Consider the following 16033-nt stretch of genomic DNA (forward strand, 5'->3'; position numbering starts at 1 on the left):
ATTTTTGGTCTCTTTATACCGCTTTACCCACTTGCTGACGAACGACGATGATTTTCCCATGTACTTTGCAGCTTGATTGTGAGACAGTTTGGGACCTTTTGGTTGGGAACAAAGGAACACAGCCTCGAAGTGCGAAGCGTATACGGCACTCATTTTTTGTAACGTGGTAACAAGATGAGAATTGAAAGCAAACTGAATGTTAAATCAAAAAGCATGAAAGAGGGAGCTCTTCTTAATATTTTGACACCAAAATCATGTCGATACACCTTACCGACTGCGAGTAAAGCCACCCACGCTTTAACTTGACAGACTGTATCTCCTATTATTTGATCATTTTTCACGGGGCTGTCCCGGTATATATCAACAGTCACGGACGCATTTTTATAATGCAATCAAGTGATACTGATGTGAGCAGTCTGCCCAGACATATTGGACAAAGCCTGGTTTTTACCCCATCATTGACGGACTGGGTTGCAGTCAAGTACACGATGGGGGGACCTACAGCTTAAGGTGGGTTCCGAACCACCAGAACCTCGGTAAAGGTACATTGAAAAATTTCTAGAGGTACCGGCTCAGGGATCGAACCCCGGACCTCTGAGGTGAAGTCCGAGTGTCTAACCAACTGAGCCACCAAGGCTTCTATTATTCTCCTATTATATCTCCTATTATTATTATTATTATTATTATTATTATTATTATTATTATTATTATTCTGAAGCAGATATTTTAATAATTTAAAATATTCTTGATGCATCAACGAGGGAGGACGGGGGGGGGGTGTCAAAAATAGTCCCAAATTGTTAACAAAGTTATGGATTATTAATCCTTTTTTAAATTAATGTTTTAAATATAATAATTCGATTCTGGTTATGATTTTAGATGGAGAGCCGAACCCTGGAGTGAATGTTCAGTAACTTGTGGGCCTGGGGTTCGAACAAGAAAAATGGAATGCATTCAAAAATTAAATTCACGACTAACTGTTCGAGTAGCTTCCGGAGTTTGCAATCAACCTCCGGATTTAAGAACCTGGGAAACTTGCACAATGCCACCTTGTAAATCCCCGAGTCCAGAAATGAGAAACATGAATCCACATTCTGCGATTCCTAAATGGGAAGTCAGTTTATGGAGTCCTGTAAGTTTTTGATGCATTACAAACTTTGTATTTTTGTCACATAGTTAAAGAAAATATAGAGCCTTCAGTTTTTATACGGGGAAATGATTTATAAAACTATTCAAAAATAAATCTGTTATCCATTTCTCATTTTTTAAATTATTATTGAAACATTTATATTCGTTCCTGTGTGTTCTCAATGTAATTGATTTTTTCTTATAAACTTTCATTGATTGCAGTGCTCGGTTACTTGTGGGCAAGGGATTCGAATTAGAAATGTAACATGTTCAACTGTTGGCGAACCATGTTTGGTATCAAACAGACCCGGGTCTGAAGATATTTGCGAAATTGCTCCTTGTCCTGTGATTCACGAGAAAAAGTCTGTTTGGCTTGTTTCTGATTGGTCTTCGAAGGTAATTTTATAAAAAAAATACCTGGAGAATTAGAAATAAATTATTTTAGGTAATAACTTTTTGTAAATATTATATTAATTATAAATTTTATTTTAGTGTTCAGCTGAGTGTGGATCGGGATTAGAAACGAGGCAAATTTTCTGTAGCACTCAAAATGAAGCTTCTTGTGATTGGGTCCCAAAGCCTCTCGAGGCAAGACAATGTTTTGGAACTGCTTGCAACAAAACTTTTTGGTTTACCGGCTCTTGGACCATAGTTAATATTTCAACATCTATTTATTCACGTTTTTTAATTAACAATTAATCTTTCAGATCATCATTTTTCATCATATTTTGTTTTTTCCACAGTGTTCAGCTAATTGCGGAATTGGGGTTCGAAAACGAGAAGTGATTTGTGTTTCGAGAATTAGAAATGATTTAAAAATAGTATCTGATAGTGCGTGCGATTCTAAAATTCCGATTAAGGAAGAAGAATGCAGAATGAATCCTTGCACTGCAGAATGGTTTACTTCAGACTGGAGCGAGGTATGCAAATATTTTTTTATTTTAACTTCTATTACTTTTCCCTTCTTATTTTATTTTTGATTTAAGTGTTCCGTAACTTGTGGAAGTGGAATACGCAGTCGATTAGTTCGCTGCATGTCCGAAGGAATTGATAGCATTGATTGCATTCATTCATCAAAACCTCCTGACAAACGCCTTTGTTTTGGTGAACTTTGTAGAAAGCCAGAAATGTCTACTGTTAAAGCTACAAAAAGTAAGGAAAATCCTAGCTTTGTCATTTTTTAAATTTCAAAATGACTGTAAAAAGGAGAGTTGATCTTTATTTTGTCTAAGAATCTTTACATAACCTTTACATAAAAGGAGAGTTAGTCATTTTTTTATTTGATACCTATCATTTTAAATTAATAAATGAATAATTATCTAAGTTTTTTTATTCATTGCAGATACAAACCATAATGGCACATGCGTTGATGAGTATCCTTATTGCGAGTTGGTACTAAAAGCCGATTTGTGTCGTATTAAGTATTATAAGCATTCATGCTGTGGGTGCCGTTTATAGTTTATGAAATCCGGAAGTACAAGTGAGAAATTGTATAATAATAAAAAAATTTCAAGAATGAAGATAAATCTACAGTTATAAAACAGATATAATAAAAGTTCTAAGATAAATATTTGTAACGACAAGGAAAGGTGCGAAAAGTTTTAATAAAATATACATATTCATATTTATACACTATTTGTATTTTATTTGAAAGAACAGAAAATGTGCAGGCTTATCTGACTGAACGGTTCACTGTCTACTTAGTCGGTGCACTTTTATTTGCAGTATAATTTTGAAAATTTTTAACCCCGTCACCCCTATTCTAAGGATTTGTAAGATATTTGAACCCCCACCCCCTCCTTACGTCAGATGTTATATTTTTTACTTAATGTATCAAAAATATATCAATTACTTTCAGCGCAAACGAGATTTCCTGGGATTTCAAAAGATTTGGAAGACTCTCAGTGACTTGAAAGTATTTCAACAGTTTTCAAGGGATTTAAAAGTATTTCAAAAGATTGCAAAGTACAGTGAAACCCTTCAATAGCCCTCTCTTCTATAGCCCTTCCGAGAATTGACGCCGCGCCGCAAGTAGGTGTAAAACGAGCTGGGTGGGATGCGTGGAGTTTGCGGTTGTCACTCAGGCGAGCACTCGGGCGTGAACAAACAAAAGCGGAGCGGGCTATAATGAGTTAATTCTAACACACAGTCAGCCCCAAAATCGGCGTTATCAAAGAGTTTCACTATATTTAAAGAATCACAGTTTGATTACAGAATTTATCGAGCTTTCCAAAGTTTTCTAGGGATTTCATAAGCTCTCAGGGAATCTCAGAATACTTTCAGAAATTACAACATTTATAGGGCGTTTCAAACGATACCAAAGGATTGGGAGAGGTTTAATAGATTTCGACGAATTTTTAAGGATAACATGGGATTTTAATGGGATTTAGAAGATTTGAAGGGATTTGAAGAGATTTCATAAGATTTCAAAAAATTTGCATCATTTTACATGTTTTCATGATTTCATGGAATTTCAAAGGATTTTAAACGAAATTTCAAAAGATTCCAATTTCTAAAGTACTTACACAATTACATCCATGGATTTTAGAGGATTGTGCTACATTTCAAAAATGTAATGGAACTTCAAATCCTCTAAATTTGAATCAGTTACATTATTGACTAATGCCAATAAGTTGCTTCATTCTAGCTCTGAATCAATCACTCTTTACCAGTGAATCAGTAAAACTTACTAATTAATCAGCAGATATAACTGATCCATAACTAGAACACAGTCAATGATTAAAATTAGTTAAAATTCTAGTTGATTCAACTTTAGAGAGAAATATTTTGAAGTATTATGAACGATTTAAAGGGATTTCGAGAAATTTGAATTTCTTTTATAAGATTTTAATCGGCTTTAATAAATGAAATTTTAGCCAATTCTTAGAAATATTACTTTGAAAAGGCTTCAAAACTAGAAATCAAAGAATTTTAAAAGATTTCATCTCATAAAAAATATTTCCACAAATTTTGAAAGACATTAGAAAATGTTAAAAAGATTTTGATGCTTTGAAGGGATTTCAAAAACTTTGCAAAGATTTCACATGATTTTAAAGGATTTTAAGAGATATAAAAACCCATGTAGAAATTCCGATCGGGGGGTTATTAGAGCCCTGGATATATTTTTCTATTTCTAATCGGTCGCTCTTCGGAGAAAATGGAGAAGGCCCTTTTATGGCCCAACGATTAGTAGGGCCCCGCTTAGATTCTTTCTATTACCTGATGAATATTTAATTGATATGAAAAAGAGGTATTCAAAAATAAATATTAATTAATTGCGAGTATTTTTACTTTAAATTATAATGGCCCTATTTAGAGTGAATACATGTATTACATTTTTAAACATTATATTACTAAATAAAATTTCTAACGCTACGGAGTATCGAACACCTACATCTATACCTAAATCTATCGCGTAGCAGTCGGGAGTTTCGAGTTGATAGACGATGAAAAAGCCAAACTCATCTGCTACAAGTCACACAATTTTAAACTCTTTTTCTAATTGAATATTTATTATTATACGACGTTATGTACACGTAAAATACACGAAATGTCAACAGAAATACCAATAAAATAATATTTAAATAAATCATTTTAATCGATTGAAATTTTTCTTTCTGTAATATTTCGTTTTCTTTCTTTGCAGACTACCTTACAACTTTTTACAATGGCTAGAACCTGACAGGGCACCCATCAGTTTTTACTAGAATAGATATCCTGATAGGGGCCCCAATAAGTTTTTTCTAGACTTGATACTCTGATAGGGGCGCCAACCAGTTTTTTCTGGACTAGATATTAAAATAGGGACCTCACGGAAACCTAACTTCAAATAGGGAAAGATGGGGAAATTTCTGCACGGGGAGGTATCGACGATTTCAAGAGAATTCATGGTATTGTTATGGTTTTTAAAAAAATCAGTTGAAATGTATTTTAAGAGATTTCAAGCGATTCGAAAGGATGCCCACATATCTGTAAGATTTCACTGAATTTCAAAGATTTTAAAGTATCTCGTAAGATTTCTAAATATTTCACTGAATTTCAAAGAATTTAACTGATTTTTAGAGCTGAAGGACCACACTACATACGGGCGTAAGTTTCAAAACCTGAATTTCACAGGCGAAACAAAACTCTCTCTAATTTTGAGAGAAAACAGTTCGACGTCCTGTTAGGTATTATGGAACCCCCCCCTCAGTTGTTGTCAAATGTACACGTTTTGAGACCCCCTGAATCCGAAAAACAGGTTTTTACGAATGTGTCTGCCTGTACGTCTGTCTTTATGTCTGTCTGTCTGTCTGTCTGTCTGTGAACACGATACTTAAAAAAAAATTAATCTATTAGATTGGCCTTTGGTACACTTATTTAGTGTCCTAAACTAAAGGTCAAGTTCGTTAACCAGCCATTTTGAATAAAAATTCAAAAAGTGGGCACATTTTGAATAATTTTGAGACCACTTTTATCAAAATTCAAAAATTTTCTGTACGGTTATTCATAGTATTCAAAAAATTTAACAATTTAATCAATGACTTTTTCCGAAAAATCAAAAATTACTGGAGTTATAGCTATTTCAAAATCCAAAAAAAGCAAACTAAAATGAACAATTTAGGCCAAACAACGCATGATACGAAAAAAAGTCTGTAGAAGCAAAACGTTGCTTTTTGAAAGCCCTACAAGATTATGATAATAATTTTTTCAATTTGGTCAAAAAGTTGAAAATTCAAAATTAGATCCTACACAAATTTTTTGAAACCACATTTTTTTAAGATGTAAAAATTCTATGCACCGTTATTTATAGTACTTCAAAGCTTAAACAATTTATCCTTTCGACTTTTTTCTATAAAAAGAAAATTATCAGAGTTAGAGCATTTTCAAAATAAAAAAAAAACAAAATAAAATGACCATTTTAAGCCAAACAACGCATGATATAAAAAACATTCAGGAGAAAAAAAACTTTGCTTTTTGAAAGCCCTACAGGACTATGATAACAAATTCTTTAATTTGGTTGAAAAGTTGAACATTCCAAATTTGATCGTACCAAAAATAATGAAAAATCTAAAAATTCCATTTTTGGTCAAACTATGCAAGATACGAAAAAAATGAAAAAGCTCGAATTGCGCGCCCTGGAAAGAACTACAAATTTATAATGAATCAATTTTCGATATAAGCTACGAAAAAAATGAGACAAAGCTTGTCATTCCAAAAAAGAGCTATAATTTTTGATAGGACATGTAGTTTTTGCTTTAGTCGTAAAAAATAACATTCTAAATGAAAATATTAAATTTGTTTGAAAAAATGACACAAGGTATGAATTTAAATTACCAGGCTACAGTTTTTCGCCTGAAAAGATCTATAAATTTATGATCAACCATTTTTCGACAGGACGAGTAGATTTTCTTTTAATCGTAAAACATAAGATTAAAAATTAAAAAATTTAATTTTTGGAAAAAGCACAGAAAAGACGAAAGAGGACGTGGGCATTAGTTTTTATTTAATCGTAAAAAACAATATCAAATTTTTTTTAAAATTATAAAAACAAGGAAATAAGAATTAGTATGATTTAATTTTTATGCATATTATGAATTGTAATTATATAGATTTATTGAAATGATACATGTTTCAGAGCAGCTTAGAATACAATTTAAAGCAAAATAAGAAACAAATACAAAAATAATCATGATAAATACAATTTGCTTTTTATTTTATGATTGATATAAAAGTGTTGTGTATAATGTAGAAAAGTTGACATGTTGGACAAAATCGAGTGCGAAGCACGAGATACGTGATGAGAATGTATTCGTTAAAGCCAAAAGAGCTTTAACAAAAGAGAGTCAAAATCACAAAATTACAGTTGTCGGTCCGTTCACCTTTAATTTTAAAAGGTCTGTGCAAGAATGCTGAAGAAATGCAAAGACTACGACTACTACTACGTGTTCTACGTAAATTAGCTTGAAGACGTTTATGTAAAAAAATTTTGTGCTTAGCAGGCTGAAAAATGTAAAAAAGTAAGGACTAATACAGAACACTTTCAGCTTTTATATGACTGTTTTTTAGTTGCGCTGGCATTTTTTTTTGACTGAGTTGTTAAGCTTCAAAGGCAGATGCCTATAGTTTTCTCGCCGATAGTAAGCGCGGAGTGCGATTGCCATCAGTCGCGTGCCGTAGGTCCTCTCAAACTCTCGAGCTAAGCTTTTTTAACGAAAGAGAATTCACAATCATAAAATTACAGTGGTGGATGTGTTGAGTCTTAATTTAAAAATGTTAGCGCAAGAATGTGCGAAAATATAAAGACCGAGCGCGTAGCGCGAGGTAAATAAATAATCGAGCGCGAAGCGCGAGATAAATGTACAATCAAGCGTCTAAAAAAATTCAAATTTTGACACCTAAAAAGTTGCAGAACGGTTTTTATCTTTTAAATTAATGAAAAACCAAAAAATACTTTCGAACTATTCTTAGGTCTATTGAATGGTGCAAAGAATAGGCAAAAAGATGAAATTATTATTTACTAATACGAAATTTAAATTTGGACCCAGTTATGAATCGAACTGGAACATAATTAATCTTCCACTGAAATATTAGGTTAAAAAATTATTTTAGGCCCATAAAACGCATTTCCGAAATTTGATAAAGAGATTTTAAAGAGTTTAAGGGATCATGTGAGATTTCGAAATATTTAACCTAATTTCAGGGTTTTTAATCATGATTTATAACAATTTAAAGGTCTTGCGCAATTTGTATAGGGTTCTAATAGATTTCCAGGCGGGAGCTCAATCGTTTTAAAGAGATTTTAAGAGGCTGTGTACAATATCCATGGAAATCAAAAAGAATTTCACAGCATTTCCACATGATTTAAAAAATCTTAAGGGAGTTATAAAATTTTCAAAAGAATTCATGAGTTTTGAAAGATTGCAAAGATTTCTGGGGATTCTACAACATTTCATTGAAGGTGTATATAACTGATTTGAAAAATGGTTTTAACTCCGCGACTTTCTATATATTGAAAATATGTATGTAATATGAAATGTTATACAATCTTCCACCCTAGGTAAGGATTTATAAAAATGTCTGACTTCCACCTGTCTGTAAAATTGATACGCTTCCTAACCGAAAATAAAAAATGTAAATCATATTATTCACTTGAATTATTGAGTCTAAAATTTAAAAAAAAACATATAATTATTGTAAATCAGACTAAAAACTACATTTTTACTAAAAAGTAATGTGACTCTGACACTGTTTGTCACTTGTTACTTAAGGAAAACATTTAAAAATATCACTTTCTACCTGTCGAAATGCATAAATTTTGGATATTATTCACATTCACGAAATAAAAAAGTTTTGCTCAGTTTTTAATTCTTATTAAACTATAATGTAATTTATATATCATTCTTCATTTCTAGGAGATTTTGATTCTTCTTTTAGAATATTATAATTTTTTTATTAAATAATTTTAAACATTTTATAATTACGTTTCTCTCTAACTTTTCTTCTTCTATAATTAATTTATTTAAAAGAGTTAAGATTCCCAAAGTACCAGCTGAAGGATGATATGTCGTAGGTACCATTCGATACGGGAAACACCAAGAGGAACTTAAATTACCTGCATTATCGACCAAGGGTTACAAACATATTTCTGCTACGCTCAGCACGTTTATAAACAGTAAACATAAAAAAGTTATTAAATTTTTTATTTTTTCTGTTTTTAAAAAAGCTTTCGATTTACCGACAGAAAAAAAAACCATTGATGAAATGGGTTTGAAATTCGCACGCCGATTCGTACACTTAATATTTAAATCTGCAGTTCAATTTTGGCGCGAAACTCAAATAATAAAATAAGTTTTGTCAATGCTATTGGAGAAAATGCAAGAAAGACGTCGTAAATGCAAGACAGTAAGTATTTATAAACATATGCATATATCATATAAAAATTATAATTATTTAAATTATATAAAATTGTAAAACAATTTTTAATTTTTGAAATTATTTTGCGTTTCACTTTGTGTTCTGTTTAAAATAATATATATTAAAATCGCGAAAAACAACGTTATATCCCTAATATTTAAGTTTTATATAATAAATTTAGTTATTTTAAACTTCAAAATCTTCAAATATTCAATGCTTATTTTTTAAACAAAAATATGTTGTATTATTTCAGGGTTCAAACATTTGAACTCTCAAAAGCAAAATTATCAGGAATATTCTCGAGAATATTCCTGCTCTCGCAACCAACAATTTAGTACCCTCTTTTTTGGGCAGGTGGAGCTTGCGTCGCTCAATGTCGTTGTTCGTTCCCTAACCACTAACCAGTTTCCCTGAAGCCGCTCACGCGTTCGTTCGTTTGATCGTGAGTTCGTCGCGTTTGTTGCTCGTTAATTGTTTTGCCCCGGAAAATAACAAGCGATCCTCCTCCTTCTACAGGAACCGCGTACCTTCGTCGTTAAACCTTTTATTGAAGTTGCCAGGTGATTAGACACGAGAATGGCGTTCAATGGAGATGGTCCGCACTCGAAAAGACAGCGGTTGGAAGAATCCGGTCATAGGGTGAGTACAAGGTTTTTCCTGCTTAAGTTCTGCGCGAAAAATTTCCAAGAAGCTCGTCAATTATTCCTCTATTGTCCACCACAAGGCGATTTTGCACGCCATCATTTTTTCACTCATGAACAGTTTGCGCTCCTGCGGCAAGCCGCGCGGTTCAAACTGAGCAGTGGAGAGTCGCCATTTATCCCTTCGTTGTTCACTATCAAAGTCACTGATATTAGGCGAATTCGCGAATTTGATTTGCCTTGGAGTTTAAGATTATTTTTTCTTTATATTCAAAGCGCGTGGCGAGTTTCGTTGGGGATTTTGCAGCACACTTCATCGAAGAGCGTTTTTCTTTTCCCGACAACCTGTTATCTGAGAGGTGGTCGCAGGAAATATTGATTATTTCGTGAAGCCGGCTACGGCCGACGCCGCTGAGATCGGTGGTACTCTTCGAAAGACTGTGAACGTTTCAAAAAAAAAAAAAAGCAAGAAGTGAAGAAAACGGCCCGTTGCCGTCTCGTCTTCAGGGTCAAAGACCCAAAGGCTCGGGATTCCGTCTTGAGTTTTTTTTTTTACACGGATCTTAATCTCTAGCTATGGTATGGCAGGATCTAGCTTCGCTCCCAACAAAGACAGAGTAAGTGTCTGTTTTATGCGATGAAAAAGAGCTTTTTAGATCGTTTGGAGAATCTCCAAGTGTAAAGTTGCGACAGAAAAGGATTTTCGGGTGCTGTGACAAGTGACAGGTTTTGACTGGTTCGAAGACTGAAAAAAGGGAGTGTTCGATTTTGTGCAACATAACCTATAATACTCCGTTTTTTAACAGAAGTTATATCTTCCTTAGTGCAATTTTAATTGTAATTAGGAGTCAATTCGTATGAATGTTTAGTTTTGTGGTATTTATATGCTCCAGTTTTCGACAGTTCAGTTTCAATTGAAACGAAAGGGCTGAAAGATAGAACAGCAAGCAAACCGTTTTTTCTGAAAAAATTGACGGAAATATGTTTGTGTTTCATTGAAGTGCCCGTTGCCACGCGAATTGTTCATAAAGGGTAGACAAATATTAGTCACAAGTATACAAACTTTTTTGTAATTTTTATTTTATGAATGTTAGAAGTTCTTTTTATTATGTGTCTAGTTGTTCAGCTTTTCCGACGAATAACCAAGAAGGAACGTACAGAACCGCCTTCTCTCGTTTCTAGATCCGCTTATCAAATTTGAAAAATTTTCTGTATTCAGTTTAAAAAGATGCACTATTTGTCACAACCTTTTTTTAAAGGCACTGTCTACTCTATGTCTATGGTTATAGAATTATTTGTAACGTTTGCCCTGAACAAGCTGAAAAAAGGTTAGAATTACGGAAAATACCATAACGTAAGCCATGAATGACCTGGAAAGGGAGAAGGTTAATGTCAGGAAAGATTCCGTAACCATAGACAGTGCGTCTTTTAAAAGTGTTTTTAAGAAGGGAAAAAATATCATTAAGAAATGTCAATACAATTATATTAGATCATTATCTAAATATCATAAAGAGTTTTTCCTGTCCCGGTTAGATTTACGTCTGAATGGTTAAAGCTTAAAATTATTCAATTTGAAATGCTTGCAGTTCAGTTTTAAATTGTTTGCAAATATTTTCGATACTAAGTTATTCAATTGTATACGTTACACGTTTAAATATTTTTCAAACGAACACACTCACATTTGTTTAGAATGTTCAAAGTTACTATTTTATGAACTTTTTACTATTAACTTTTAACAGAAAACTGATTTCAGATTGAGGAAAGAGTTTTAGATTTTTTTGACGTAAATTACACGGCTCTGTTTTTATGTGGAAATAATGTTGCTTCTATTGCAAGGTTTCTTGGTGGAAATTTTCTGGTATTAGTGTTGATTGCTCAATTAACAAGTAAGGGAAAAAAACTTGATAAATCTTTTCGAGATGATTCCTCAATAATTAGACAAATGATGTATGTCAAAAACACTAGAAATCGAAGAAAAATTCAAATAGGACCATATAGAGTAGACCAGATTGATATATTTTCAAGGTTACAGAATTTTTAATGCGATAGAATTCTTTTGTGCACTGAGGATCAATAATCCGATCCCACGAGCCCTGAATAGCTTGAAGTTCTGACGGTTCAAATTCACTAATTTTTTAATTTGTTGTCAAGTAAGCTAGAATTAGTGCTTGAAATATTGGCTTATTTACATTTCAAATAGTATAATACAAAAGAAACTTATAAGGCATATTTTTATTTGTAGTTGGAACAAGATTTTTGAATAAAATTGATAATTGAGAAAAAGATTTTAACTAATAGAAAAAAAATTATGTTTTATACGCCTACTCGTTATTTATTGATGAACAATACACTGCTTTAACTTTTTACGTCAACTTTTGACAAATTAAATTTAAAAAGTGGATTAAAAAATAAAAAGTAAAATAAGTGTTTTGATTTTGATCTAATCTTAATGACAGTTTTTTATATTGTTGAAAAAGTTAGTTTCCTTTTGAATATTTATTTTCAGGGGTAATTTCCTTTTTCAAGGTGTGCTTAGAATAATTATTTTAGCCTGTTAAGAAAAAGAAAATGTAAGCAAAAGTATGAATATGTAGAGTCACGTTCGGGTTGATACATAATTTATATTTACGTTCTCAGATATTTATAAATAAACTATCGTAAAGAAGAACCGGGACACTGTGAAACTTTTTCTCGAAAACAGAAGATTCTGTTTTTGAAGTTCAGTATGGTTTCCATATTTTGTTAAAAATCACCATTGCAAGTGTTTACCAAGTATGCTTTTTTGTATATGTAAATATAGATAATTTAGAAACTCAACTCAAGAGTGGCTGCTCTGTGCAAGAATAAATTTTCATTGTTGCAGATCTTGTAAATTCGTCTTTGTGTAGTTGTATGAGACTTTCGGACGATTAAATGACTTACAAAACATATATTTTATTAAACAGTTTTCTCACATGTATTTGTCAGTGTTAAACTAATTGGGTATTTCTCACCCGTAATAACATTATTCAGATTTTCTGAATCAATGGTTGGAATTTCAAATATTTTCTGTTTGTCCAGGTAATTTGCAGTCTCACAATGACTGAATATTAGCGATATGGATTCATACCTCGTGAATGTAGGCAAACATTTGAGAGATATAATCTGCGAACCGCGTCCAAACGTCGAGGTTCACTGAACTTTCGAATCACATTAGCTTGTTTTACCATTCAACTAACCGCTTCAAAGTTAGAAATGATCATTTTGGCTTTGACTCGTAATTAATTAAATAACGTCCAAAACGTTTGTTATCATTTTATTTATCGAATGAAGCAGTCCGAGTTTAGAGTTTGAATAAATGCAGTCGTGGATCAAGAGATATATAGCCTCGTGCTTCAAGGAACATCTTGAAAGGCATTGTTCCTTAAAGAGAAAATCTGAGAAGATTATAGCAGAGTTTGCTAGAAATCCAATTATCTCTTTGATTAGGATTACAGTTCCAACTTTATTGTAGTTTTGTCGTTAAAACTTAATAAATCCTAAGGTCTTTGGCCGTGGTCCAGATATTTGATTTATTATGTCTTTGATTAATAGACTTGAAAATACTTCTTTGATACTTTTATCATAAATGTCAATTAAATATACTCAGCTAATATATTCTATTCACAGCTTGAAGTTTGTAATTTCAAAATGAAAAATATTGATGCACATAATTAATTTTAATTATGGAAATGTCGACAGTAATTGTAAAGTTTAATTAACTTTTTGGACTGACAAAAAAGTCATACCACTTAGAAATTGTTAATTTCTTATCGGCAAGAATTTTATTTTTATAAATATATTATAAAAATATGTGTTTTGAATTTTAAAAGAAGTATGCAACCTCTGATAGTAATTAATTCTTCTTTAGATTGGCGTAAAAGTAGTTTCAGTCATAACAGTATGAAAGTGTTGTGAAATGACTGTGTCGATCATTTTTTTCGCTAATAATTTTATTAGAATACTTTAAAATATGAGCAGTGTGAATGTAAAAATCTTCCATATAGAGTATTTTAAAAATATATTTAAATCAAAATATTAAATTTTCACATCGGATATAAAAATGAATAATCATCATTGGTTCGCATCTAATATACATTCCGTTCGCAACATGAAACTGCTTGACAGAGATGCTTTTGTTTTTTATTCTTGGTTTTTTTTTTTTTAATTGATTCGTTTTATTAATCGAAATTTAGAAACGTGTAGTGTCAAATGAAATAGCGTTCAATAAAATATGAAGTTCTTTGGTATTAACTTTAAATTTTCGAAATACTACAGCAAATCAAAATTAATAATTTGAAACTAATATTTTCCAATTAAATGCATTTGTCGTTTAATTTATGTTCTTTAACTTTCTTTTTCAGTGCATAAGTTTCACATTTTTCCTTAACACATTTTTTAACTTGATTGATAAAATTAACAAAAAGGCCAATTTATTCATTATTAAAATATAGTTACACATTTGTCTTTCTTCTTTCGCTCAAAGTAAAATTTGTAATTTTAATTAAATTTTAATTTGCAAAAGCTCATTTCATTCTTTGAAACGTTTTTAACAATGCTAATTGTCATGCTTTTATTAAACATAATTTAGAAAATTGTAAATAAATATTATAAGAAACTTTGTGACTTCTGATAGTATTTTCAGAAGAAATAATTAAATTCCTCAAAGCTATTGCAATTACAATTTTTAAATTTTAAGCATGATTGGAGAAATTTCGTTCGAAACTTTCAGCGTTAAATCATTTAAATTATATTGAAACATTAAAAAATTATTTTATTTTTAAATCTTCCTCATAATTTCCTATAATCGCGAAAAAAAGATAGTAAATCCAATATAGGAAAATCATGATAGGCCTATTCTGAATTTCCTATATTTTTCTCTATAAACTCTCATTTAAATAATTAGGCCCTTAAGGGGTGGTATTCTATGGTCCGTTAAGCCGGCAGGACTGCATTGCAAAAATGAACTGAAAACCTATAGGGAATTTAGGGCTAATTTAATGCCCCATTGTCAAATTTAATGCTCTTTATTTAAACAAAAAAACCGGTGGTCATGCTAGCTTAACGTTAAGCTAGCAGGACCACACAGAGAAAGAAACGACTTAGGCATTATTTCTTACCACGATAACTTAGGGCTCACCTAATGCCCAATTGTCAAATTTAATGCTCCGCAATTATTCAAAAAAACCTGTGGTCATGCTATCTTAACGTTAAGCTAGCAGGACCACAAAGAGAAAAAAACGACTTAGGCATTATTTCTTTCCACAATAATTTAGGGCTCACTTAATGCCCTATTGTCAAATTGAATGCTCCGCAATTTTTCGAAAAAAGCTGTGGTGATGCTATCTTAACGTTAATAATCTTAACTATCTTAACAATAATTTAGGGCTCGTTTAGGGCTAGCTTAATATCCTACTTTCAAATTTGAAGGCACGCATTTTAAAAAAAACCTATGGTTCTGCTATCTTAACATTAAGCTAGCAGGACCACAAAGAGAAAAAAACGACTTAGGCATTATTTCTTTCCACAATAATTTAGGGCTCATGTAGGGCTCACTCAATGTCCAATTGCCAAATTTGATGGCACGCATTTTTTTTCTTAAAAACCCGTGGTTCTGCCATCTTAACGTAAAGATAGCAGTTTTTTAATGAGAAAAAAACGACTTAGGCATTACTCCTCTCCACAATAATTTAGGTCTCATTTAGGGCTCACTATTGCCAAATTTGATGGTACGCAATTTTTAAAAAAAATCTGTGGTTCTGCTATCTTAACGTTGCTAGCAGAACCACAGGTTTTTTTGAAAAATTGCGGAGCATTAAATTTGACAATAGGGCATTAACTGAGCCCTAAATTATTGTGGAAAGAAATATGCCTAAGTCTTTTTTTTCTCTTTGTGGTCCTGCTAGCTTAATGTTAAGATAGCATGACCACCGGTTTTTTGTTTAAATAAAGAGCATTAAATTTAGCAATGGGGCATTAAATTAGCCCTAAATTCCCTATAGGTTTTCAGTTCATTTTTGCAATGTGGTCCTGCCAGCTTAACGGACCTGGTATTCTAGGGTGAGTAAATGGGTCTTAGGCGGGTTGCATTTATAAAGTTATTATTCGGTAAAGTGTTTCCAATCATTTGAGAGTCATGTCTTTATTCCCCGGCTTTGTTCAAAATTGCAAGATACGAGGGTAGTTCAATAAGTCCTTAGAATGAAGTATAAAAACAATTTTTTTTTTGGTAATTTTTTTTTTATTTCGCAACATAATCTCCTTGGAGCTCTATACACTTGGTCAATCGCTTTTCAAGTTTTTTTAATCCTTCAGAAAAGTGCGTTTTCGGAAGTTCCTCAAAATAAGCA

At 32.0% G+C, this 16033-nt stretch overlaps 2 protein-coding genes across 4 annotated transcripts in view; both read left to right on the forward strand.

Moving 5' to 3' along the window:
* LOC117169429 (thrombospondin type-1 domain-containing protein 4) overlaps positions 1 to 2696 on the forward strand; it is a 28267-nt gene extending 25571 nt beyond the window's left edge. The window contains exons 15-20 of the mRNA XM_033355805.1: positions 880 to 1132; positions 1351 to 1524; positions 1621 to 1779; positions 1872 to 2048; positions 2115 to 2280; positions 2471 to 2696. Coding sequence (XP_033211696.1) covers positions 880 to 1132; positions 1351 to 1524; positions 1621 to 1779; positions 1872 to 2048; positions 2115 to 2280; positions 2471 to 2586 — 1045 coding nt within the window. The 3' untranslated portion in view covers positions 2587 to 2696. The remainder of the gene's footprint in view (positions 1 to 879; positions 1133 to 1350; positions 1525 to 1620; positions 1780 to 1871; positions 2049 to 2114; positions 2281 to 2470) is intronic.
* A 6751-nt stretch (positions 2697 to 9447) lies between these two features.
* The window catches only part of LOC117168974 (heterogeneous nuclear ribonucleoprotein L), a 303882-nt gene continuing 297296 nt past the window's right edge, over positions 9448 to 16033 (forward strand). For all 3 annotated transcript variants that reach the window (XR_004466595.1, XM_033354980.1, XM_033354981.1), the window contains exon 1: positions 9448 to 9663. Coding sequence is in view for 2 of the 3 variants with exons in the window: in XM_033354980.1 (XP_033210871.1) it covers positions 9601 to 9663 (63 nt within the window). In the remaining variant the exon portion in view is untranslated. The remainder of the gene's footprint in view (positions 9664 to 16033) is intronic.

Source organism: Belonocnema kinseyi, chromosome 3, assembly GCF_010883055.1.
Source record: "Belonocnema kinseyi isolate 2016_QV_RU_SX_M_011 chromosome 3, B_treatae_v1, whole genome shotgun sequence".
Lineage (NCBI taxonomy): Eukaryota > Metazoa > Arthropoda > Insecta > Hymenoptera > Cynipidae > Belonocnema > Belonocnema kinseyi.